At 39.9% G+C, this 10,981-nt stretch overlaps 1 protein-coding gene across 1 annotated transcript in view; it reads left to right on the top strand.

Moving 5' to 3' along the window:
- The first annotated feature begins 236 nt into the window (after positions 1-236).
- LOC111266440 (kinesin-like protein Klp10A) overlaps positions 237-10,981 on the top strand; it is a 21,954-nt gene continuing 11,209 nt past the window's right edge. Inside the window, exons 1-5 of the mRNA XM_022843913.2 lie at positions 237-485; positions 1,093-1,256; positions 4,495-4,758; positions 7,751-7,973; positions 10,484-10,701. Coding sequence (XP_022699648.2) covers positions 237-485; positions 1,093-1,256; positions 4,495-4,758; positions 7,751-7,973; positions 10,484-10,701 — 1,118 coding nt within the window. The remainder of the gene's footprint in view (positions 486-1,092; positions 1,257-4,494; positions 4,759-7,750; positions 7,974-10,483; positions 10,702-10,981) is intronic.

The following is a 10,981-nucleotide window of genomic DNA, read 5'->3' as shown; positions in this document are numbered from 1 at the left end:
CCTGTGCTTTGTTTTCCGTAAGCAGGCGTATGCTCATTAATATACAGCATCATTATAAAAATCACTGTTGTTATACAGAATTGCTGCCTCTGCCGTACTCATTAAGTTTATTACTCATTTGTGTTTTGAACGTTACCATTGCTTCGGATACCGATCTAGTGATGTTCATTGATTTCAATTGTTTGCTCCTTTTGCATTTACGCTTGCCAGCGGAGCCAGTCGGATCGAGGCAAACCATGCAGCCGGGAGCGGAAGGTGGCATACTTCTGCCCAGCCTCGAGTTAAATAATAACGTCGTTCAAAGAAACTTCCCACAGATACAGGCAACGCCTCGAGGGATCAGACAACGTCAGAAGTATAGCAACGTTCGACCTGGTGGAGCTGGGTGCGATGAGGAAGCTGACGGGCTTAAACAACTTCAGACGGATCAAAACGAATCAGTGAAGCCGCTCCTGGTCGAACCCTTCGAGGCTGAAGTGATTAAGGTAAGTCCAGTCACAAAAACGGCAGGAGAACTAACAGAAGACTGATAAAAGGTAACAGACAATGCCTGTCATTATATCTCACTATTACGATGTGATGACCAGTTAAGTGTAGATGTAAACAAAGATGTTCGAAGACTTCAAGTTTCAATAGTTATATCTAATGTTGATTTCATTGTTTAGTATTTAGTATTAAAGCGTTCCTTTTATAAACCCTTTATTTCTTTTTGTGTAGACAAACATTTATATAGGTGCTTAGTTACCTTTGTCATCTTATAAGGAGAACTTTGTCATGCCTGCCTCATTTCTGTATAAATTATCACTGTGGAATACTTGATCGATATATAATGCATTACGCAAATTTTGGTGGCGGAAGGCACGACTAATTGCGTCTACGGCTCTTTTCTTTTTATTTTTCTATCGACCAAGTCAACTGGGAGGGGCTTAAGTGATGTTTTTCATACTGTTAATGTAATAGAAACATTAAGTATTCTTCTCCCTAGGATAGGCTCCCATTAGTTCAGTTTTTGTGCATGGCGAGCATTAACAAGGCTCGATAAGTTTCAACTATAGCCTATGGTTTTTGACCATAAATACGTGACATTTTAAGAGAGACGAGCTTGAGAAAGTATCTTCGACGCTACGTAAAATTGAGAGTATTCATAAACGCCGTGCGGAGCGCCGACATCGGCAGAAAGAAGAAATGGAAGTTCTACAAGCTCAGAAAAGCAAAGAAGAGTTTGGTGCTAATCAGCAACTCTATGACATGATTCAGTAAGTATCGATTATATTGATATAAGGTCTTAACCTTTGCTTAGCGGGGTTTTTTTGACAAACTGAGTTTCAGCCTATACTAAGCCCGATTCTAAGTCAACTTCATCACTATTACTACCTAAAATATTTAGTTGCTTGAATATGTGATACGCCCTTTTACAAATACAAGTTCTTTACATTAGCAGAACTCTTCAAAAAGAAGTTAAGCTACGAAACTTTTACACTATGCTAAAATCGTCTCGAACCAGGCGCTTTGATTTTATTATCTCTAAACAGTTGGACTAAATCTTCTTTGAAACATCTTTCCGAAGAGAGCAGCATTTGGAATTAAGGGAAAGTACTTTAGTACTTGCTAGATCTCCGCCGTGTCTTTTCGGCCTTTTGAATTACAGTACGAAGGCCAACCTTATGGCTAAGGCCAAACGTTGCTGCTGAAGTACAAGGGAAAGGAAACGTAATTTATCATTCAGAAAGTCGACTTTATAATGTCTATAATGGCGTGCTTCCCGACTGTTTGCGCTTTGAGACAGTGCTAGATCCCTCTCTAGCAATGAAGCCGTATCGGTCCACTTATAATACAGTTCAAATCCCTCTAACTACCGTGAAACATACCGTATTGCAACCGGGGCAAGAATATTTTATTCAAAATGATAATTTTTTATTGACAATATAATTATGACGACCAACGAGAAAAAATCGAACACAAATAGATATTAGTGCAACGTATTGAACATCCGCTTAGACCGTTGCTTCTAGGCTTCACGAATCTGAGCCTCTTATTGAATTCAAACGTCTGCCTGTTACTCTCGTTTCACTATAAATACAGAGGTGCTCTTTGCAACAAGAAAGAAAACATGCTGGGCAGATAAGGACATAATACTAACGCAGCTGTTTTACTAATATTAGCGTTTCTATAGAACCATAGGGACCCCAGCTTGGAAAATTTTGCCTAAGCCAATATTCATTGGAAGTTCTGAATATGGCCATTAACAACCGAGATGCTCACTCCGAAATATCTTCCGAAATATTTCGAAGAACACCTAGCCTATATGAGACGTACCAGCATTGCTTTTATTAGAAGTATGTATCGTTTTTTGGTTCATTCATCCATTCTTTATTTATTAGTTTTGGCCCACTTTTCGTATTTTGCAAGCTACTGCCTGATTCCTAATACCGTCTACATAAGAAAAACGGCTTTTTGCGTCACGCCGCGAACACTTGGTTCGCTGATGGATCGACGCCGTGGATCTGCTAAAGTGATTAGCGTTTTTAGTCACATAAATAAATTTCTATCTGGCCGAAGACTTTGGGTGCTGCGTTAGGCGTGTGGTATTCCTGACTGCTGCCAGGGATTAGTCTATGCGCGCTTCCTGCTCAAGGTTATATAGGCAAATCCGACCGACTTATCTGGCGCGCGGAATCTACTGAACCCATACGTACACCAGAGCGCTTACTGCCCAAAACTTACGTCACTAGTACTGTTTTGTATTGCGCTAGTACCAACAACGCCATACATTTACCACGTTTGCCCTGCCTCTATAACGCGGTGTTTGTTGCGGAAACGATAAATACATTTAGACGAATACGTTCGCGTCATTCGGGGAAGCTATTTTGTGTTTCTACGTACGATTCAGTTGGTCAGTGGTCCTTTTGCATGAAGTGTACAGTCAGAGGCGCAGGAAGCGACATAGGAAAAGTCGTGTCCAACTCTCGGTAACGCAACAAAATGTGATTGTTGTTGTTTCTTTTGGGTTTCTTTGGGGTAATTGATTTCCAATCAATCAATCGCAGACAGCTTCTAACATCGAAACATCTTGCAATACCCTTGTTCTGGAAAATGCAGGATACCGAGTCTAACTATAACTCTGATCTTGAGATTAATTAGACTGACGTATAATACGAATACCCTATTGCAGCTAATCATAGAGCAGTTTAACGCCATCATATTATTCAACCATCGACAAGGCCCCATGTTGACAAATGACAGAAGACGATCTTGCTTACATTGACAAACGTCACACGACGGTAGTCAGTAAGTTAACAGCAAGAAGCCTAAACAGATCGGAATAGGTAACATATTGGTTAAACTTAGGTTTTAGGGTGACTATTATATCCTTAAACACAAGATTATGTACAATTGACACACAGATATTATGTACAATTGGGCAAAACCCTTGCTAGATGGAGGACTTCGTAATACGATGATCTGAGTCTATGCCTCATAGATTGAAACAGATTTGCTAGATAAATACCATCTGCAATTTTTTTCTCATATGACAATGCTTAATGGACGCAAAGCTTGAATCGGTTTTTGAAATAAATAAACACGATGATACATCACAGAGGCACACACTAGCCTACATCGAGCACGCATCCAATGTATTTACTTGACTTTTTTCTATGGATTAGTTGACTATTTCCCTTTTTACACTCTTAGCTATATGCACCACAACTTACGGACCTAGAGGGCAAATGCTATCGACCTGTTCTACACTGCTGGCAATCTGTTCTTGAAGTAAGTTTTTTGTGTATATCTGTGTAGAACCCAACGTTCATTCCAAATCGTCGCATCACTGAATCGTATAGTCAACAGTTTAACATATCTGCCTCGTGGGCATTTATTAGTTTTTACCGAGATACTTAACCCATTTAATAATTAGTTGGAAATAGATTTGATATCAACCTTAACTTTATCCGGAAGTGGAAGACATTGAAGAGGATAATACAATTTTTTCCGTTTTACAAGTTTCAGCTCCAGAAGACAGAAAAGTGCAATAGAAAAAATAAATTCGCAGAAAACAGATGGGAAATTGTGTGTTTTATGATTACATACGAAGTGTAAACATTCAAAGCTTTTTGAGTGAGAATTTTTAATAATAAAGTTTTACAAGCGCTATGCCGAAATTAACAAAAACTATTAAATGTTGTACAAAATGATTAAATTGTAAATAAATCAATCGTTGATGATTTTAAAGTTTAATATTCTCGCCATTTTTACATGCCGGTTATTATCATTTCTCTATTTATAGTCGCTACTTACGTGCTATCTATATGAAGCTATCTTAGTTCGATGCCGTAGCATATGGATCTAGTCGTGCAAGCACGTAAGCTTGACACATATCAACGTACACTCTTACGGACAAATATTTTTTTGCCGTTCAATAACTGTCTAGTACATTACTTGTTCATGTTGCTCTATATTTGTGTTCTGGGCTTGCCCACCCGGATTTGCTCATAGGGCGTACAAGGCCACTCTGCCACCTCATCTCTCTGGAGGAAACTACGACGCGTCGGAAGTAGCGATCTGCGTTGTGGTCCGGAAACGACCTTTGAGTAACCAAGAAATTGCCATGCGCGTTGTCGACGTGGTAACCGTCCAAGTAGACACCGTAATCGTGCATGAACCAAAAGTCAAGGTCGACCTAAGCCGCTCCATTGATAATATTAAATTTCGATTTCATTTTGCCTTTAACGAAGACTGTGACAACTTCACCGTGTATAGGTTCGTTTTGTGATACTTTAACAGACATTTATTTATTTACTTTAATAGATAGCTATTTCAATAGGTCTCTGAGTGATTCGCGCTAACTCAGCTTGATTGCCAGTTGGCTAGCTCGGATGTTATTCTATATAGTGGTTTTCATCGCAGTTTCAGTTTGCTACAATGCCAATGCAGAACTCTACCTTGGTGTCTACTGGAATTGAAGGCTACTATATGAAACTCATGTTCCATTAGTCATAACATGGAGAAAAAACTAGGAAAAATAGCTTCGTGGCTCGACCGGATCGTTTGTTCGTAAGATGTTCGTTACTTTATTGGTTTATTATGAATGTCAATAACAAAAACATCGATGGAATCGCGTCTGGGCGGATCTAAACGGAAGAGCACCGTAGAGGTACAGGACTTTAACGAGAGTGAAGATATGTGACAAATGTCCGATAGTGAACGAAATTTGTGAAGTGAGTCTGGTCTAGTCTTGCCCATTTATTTAAACGAAACCGACATAATCGTCTTCGATAGTATGGGTTTAGATAGACCAGCATATGTTCACGTTGGAGAAAGTCAATTTTGTGTAAAAACTAGCCCCTATCAAAGATATTTCATGTCGCGTAGAAAACGCAATAGAGTGCGTTTGGCTATAGAGAAATATATACAAACGTACATACTGTGTTTCGTGTCAAGCGAATGCGGCGCAGGTTTATTGGACCTATTTTCAACACCTGTGTCTGTTCCATGGGGCAAATTTTACACGTTATGTTTACAGCGCCAGTGTACGAACTGAGTTACCCGTTATATTCCGGCATAATAAAGAGAACAAGGATAATTGCATTTGCTAGTGTACTGCCAAGAGTATGTGACCAGTGGCTCCTCCGGTCAACAAATCGCAAACATTTATTACTTCCCCATTAGAAATCGGAAAAGTCATGGCACTCTTTGTTATATGTCACATCATATCCCTATAAGCACGGCGAGTGAAGTGTTCCTAGTTCGTTTTGTACCAAACTGCGGTAATAAATAATGCTAAGACGTCCAACTATGACTTGCATCGTGGCTCGTACGTGCAACTTGTATCTTTTGCACGCTCATACGTCACACATGTATTCTTGTAAATGCAACCATTCGATGGTTTGCGAGGGAACTCCTTGTTTCTATGGCGCTACGCCATAGACCTCTACGGAATTGTCTGGCTTGTAAAGTATTCTAATGGCTTTGATTTTTTCTACCTCTATGTTTCGAACTTTACGTCTGGTATCGCGATCAGACATTCGATCAGACAAACGGCTGGCAGGCTCCCAGCACGAAACGACGTCTGTCTGTCTGTCTATGCCCGGATTCGAACGTAGAACACAGCGGGTCCCCAAAATTAGCAGGCAAATACGTTACCCACTTTGCTGTCATGTAAACTTATTTTTTTCAACCTGACGGATGTTTTCCATCCCGATTACTTTAGAATGCAGGACTTGCAAGTACAAAAGTAGATTAGAATTAGAAATGGCCAAAGTAGCTATTAAACGTACACCGATATTATTTCCTTTATTCATGTGAGCTCTGAACGGATTCGGGCGTAGGAATTCTGGCAGGCAAACATTGCCGTGCTTCATAGTATTATAAAATATACTATCTTGTTAGTGATTACAGGACGAAACCCATTTGCAAAAGGAGCTTTTTTCGATTGTTCCTCAGCTTGTTGTAGTTATCTCAAAATGTATAGAGCTTACGCTCACGATAGGAACGGAAATTGCTCGTTTACTGTTGAAACTTATTAAACCTAAGCTGCATTTACATTATTTTTTTTTTCTGGATACTATTCACTGGATATTTGCTTTCGCATTTTGGGTTTACCATAAAAACTTGTGTCCCGATTGATTCATACACGTGTTAACCATAACAGCATCGAACTCATCGCGTGCAGAATGATTTGTTCCTCCACCGCCTTCATCTACCCTATAAAATCATATAGACCATCTGTGCCTTGAATGGAGCGTAATCATTTGTATTTATACTTCGTAGCTACATGTTCATACGCTAATAATGTATTCATGTATCGACGGTGTCCTTTAGTCGTAGCAAGAGCTGTCGCACCGATGGTGGCTTCCAGTTTCTCCTTTTCCTGTTAACTTGATTCATTCGTTTTTCCACCATTCATCCGCCACAGGAGATGAGCCTTGGAGGCTTGAATGGCACCTCGGCCTGATATCAGGTAGGCATAGCAGCCTGATCAAAACACGAGAGCGGATTACATTGTGTTGTGTAACATGTTACCGTGATATAACATTATATATTGTTCCTGCGTACCGTAAAGGTACCAGGTATGGTGAATGTTAAGAACTGGGAGTCATCTGAGTCAGCAGTGCAAGCCAGGGAAATGTGAAACCAACATGCTGCTTTACCGCAGCATCATCTACGTGACGTGAATGTCGTGTCCGACCTCGGGTCTTTCAAGGCTGCGTCGTAGTGGAACAATACTCCTTTAATGCCTATCGCAGACAGAGACGACAAGGGGGCGAGCACGCCTGAAGCGCCCGATGGTTCCTGAAAACTGACGATCCAGACAGGATTTTCTGGGTTTACAAAAGGAAGAATGAAAGACGAAAAGAAAACCCAAGAGAAAAATAATAATACGAAATACAAAAGGGAAAAAAATAAATGAGACAACTTTATGTTTTAGGACTGTGTAGTCCCGTATACTGACGTATTGTGAGGTGTGACATTTTGGGCTTGCGTATTTAAATTTTAAAATAAAATAAAAAAAAAATTTTAAAAAAAAAATATATATATATATATATATATATATATATATATAGCAGAATAGAAGCAGTTATTAAACCTGTGTGCACCGTCTCAATATAAAGCTACGGGAGATTATCAACTATTGTGAAATACAGTACCGGATTTAAATAAATATGGACCATACAAAAATGGTTTAGTACTTACGCTTTGAATTTAAATAAGAGGTGTCGAAATAATGAAGCCTGAAATGCGAGCATTTCAGGTGTACAACCCTGCCATTGATACGGTCCGTTTTCGATGGCTCAATGGCAACCTGTTTCGCCTACGGCCAAACGGGTTCAGGTAAAACCTACACAATGAGCGGACAAGGTCAGCTAAAGGGCCTGTACACGCTGGCTGCAAGCGACGTTTTCAGGATGCTTCAAACGTATGGGAGCGCATCATTTGAAATCCGCGTCAGCTTTTTCGAAATTTACGGCTCGAAGGTGAGAAGCTCTATCCTTGGACAAAAGTACGTTTCTACTTGGCAGGCAGAATTGATTGCCGCAGATTATTGACTACAATTATAGAGAATATAGTAGTAATAATGTCCAGAGAATTCTGACATATCATTGAAATGAGCAATCTAGTGACAACGGCAGTGATGATCGTATCTGTACTATCATCACATATTAATAACTTACATCGTTCCATAGCACAAGTGGTAAGTAAAAGCTAAGTTAAGCCAAGAACAAACGTCGTACGTACAAATACGCAACTGCCGGCATGTCCGAGGTATTATTGCAATGGAACACGAGCAGCTCCACAAAGCCCGGGCTCTCATTTAGCTGTGTTTGCACTTTGGCTCGCAAACAATTCCCAAATTGTAGCCTCTACTAACGACCCTCTACACGCCTGTGAGTATGTAAACCTGCATCCGTGGGTATGGACAAATGTCAAACGTTTGTGACGTTATATAGAAGCAAGGGAAGACCGTATAATTGCAACAAAACACAATTGCTAAGATAATAAACTGCAGCCACAGTCAGCCATAGTTGCTTTACTATCCGGCCAGTCTATTCCGGGTTTGATCGCAAAAAGAAAAGCAAACACATCATATCCATACGCAGGATAAGGCAAAAATGCCGTGACAGTTTAAGCGGCCTCATTTTACATCTTTTAACATCAGTAATATAGTAAAATGTCATAAAAATAAAAATAGAGTGAGGGCCTTCAAACTGCCGACAAATTTTTTCAAACGGTCAGGATACAGAATACAGTATGAGGTTCTTCACTCGCCCCATCCCGTATACAGCAACAGGGAGATCATAATGCCATTTGGCATTAATCAACAACAACAATAACAACAACAACAAAACGACACAAGACTAACGCTAGTCCGTCCAGAATCTCTCGTAACTTGCATTGTAATTAGCTGAATAACGCTGAAACTAACGTTTGTTTAGACATCCATAGGCGTTGCGTGGAATGATAATGCCTTTGTTCTATATGTTTCCGACAAATAACACGGCATTTGTATTTACGATGTCACGTTGCTAGTCAATGATTTGTTCTCCTTTTTTTAGTTTTTTTTAGAAACTATGTTGTAAATGTTAAAGTAAATCATCAGCTATATTGTAACGATGCTTGTTCTTATATGTTGCGAGTGTTTCCCTTTATTTTTTATACAATTGTTTCTGTTCTGGCCTACCAGTTTCCTGGTTTAAGACACCGAAGGCTCCGTAACTATTCGAACTTGGACCGGAATAACGAGCGAGTTGAAACCAATATCCTTGCTAAATCCAGGAAGGAACTGAAACGTGGTAATAAGATCTGGCGTTGTCATTAAGCAACTAGACGTGTGCGTTTTAGATTGTCATGCCAGCGGTCCATGACTTTCTTGAGCAACCGGACGTGCATGTTTTTGATTACCGTGTGAATGGTCTATTAGTCTTTCGAACCTGAGATACCGGTTTATATTAACTGCTTCATTTTCGGCGAGCGTTTCGTAGCAGCAAATGCCCCTGGTGTTATCTCACGTCCGAACCTATCTGACACTGCCCAACACTTAGTTTTCTCCAAAGCGGAGCTCCTTTCGCTTGGACCCACCCTTTTTGCAATGGAACTTGAACCACGCCTCGTTTATGGCAATTGTATGCTCCAAGCGGATTTTGGTTAGAAATAAAGGGTCTGCAAATTGCATATGAAATACAGCATATCTATTTCCAGCCGGCCTGAAGTTACAAGAAAATTTACTCCGTTTCTGTATTTAAGGACTTCGGTTATTAGCGCGTTACATGCCAGATGCTAGATTTTAGTCCACAGAGCTTTCAGGCGTAGAACTCTGCTTTCATAAAAAGCCTCTTCGATTGAGGCAATACGCTCTTGTCCTTCGGGTCCTGACACCGGATCAACTTTTGGCTGGTCTTCGACGCTCCAGTCTACATTGTTGAAGCGCTTACACTATTTAAATACTGTATTTTAAAAATAGGCCTCTGACGAATCTGCGCAGCACCGTAGTTTTTGAGGAAAAAACTTCGGTTAAACTGCTCACTGAACGTTGCCCTTCGAGGCTGAAAGATGTTTTTCCTTCTGAACTTTCCTGATTTCCTAGAGTAAGTTCAACCGGTTTTTATTCACACGTTTATGGAAAGCTGAAGTTTATATCAGCCAACATTCCTGCTAGTAGCATGTGGTTGAAAAGTTGTCCAATTTGAAGGTAATAGCCTATCATCATGTAACATTTAGAATAAGTAAGGAAATAACACATCAGCAAAACGTGTGTTGTAGCTTTTCCACTGAAGTGTACATTAAGCTCAACCAGAAAAGTGTTTTATAACAAACGTAATATGTCCTGTTGTACGGTAGAACCAGTCACAAACGGTCCTTTTGTAGGCCTTAAAACTTAATCCCTAAAGTCGGACAACAACCGGAATCGGTATAGATCACCCAATATTCAAAACTCGTTTGATACTAATTAACGGCTACCGATAGGTAAATCAGTATATCGTTACAGGTTCTTGACCTGCTGAACGATAAGAGCCCATTGAAAATTATGGAAGATAACCGACAGCGTGTCGTAGTCGTCGGATTAACCGAGGTGGAAGTTTCGGATGAAAGCGTCATGCTAGACCTCATCAACAAGGGTAACGTCGCTAGAACATCAACAAACACAAAAGGCAACGAGAACTCATCAAGGTCGCATGCTGTTTTTCAGATTCTCTTATTTCGAGAGTAAGTATTGCGGTTCAGTCATTTTGAGATGATTATATCCCATGAATTTAGTTTTACGTATAGCTAAATCGCCTTGTTAATCCCTTACTGTATTTTCACCGCCGCTTTCCTTTTTATGTAAAGCTTTTTTCTTATCGTTATTAATTATTGTTATTATTAATTTATATGTACGGCACATTTTACAAGCAAGTTGGATAAACGTTCAAGTTGGATGATAGTCAAAAACAACTTTCCTCTGTGATTAGTATGATCGAAAAGTGGCATTGGGGCAGCTCACAAA

Source organism: Varroa jacobsoni, unplaced genomic scaffold, assembly GCF_002532875.2.
Source record: "Varroa jacobsoni isolate VJ856 unplaced genomic scaffold, vjacob_1.0 scaffold_1082, whole genome shotgun sequence".
NCBI classification, from domain to species: Eukaryota; Metazoa; Arthropoda; class Arachnida; order Mesostigmata; family Varroidae; genus Varroa; species Varroa jacobsoni.
This window is presented reverse-complemented; position numbering and strand designations above follow the sequence as displayed.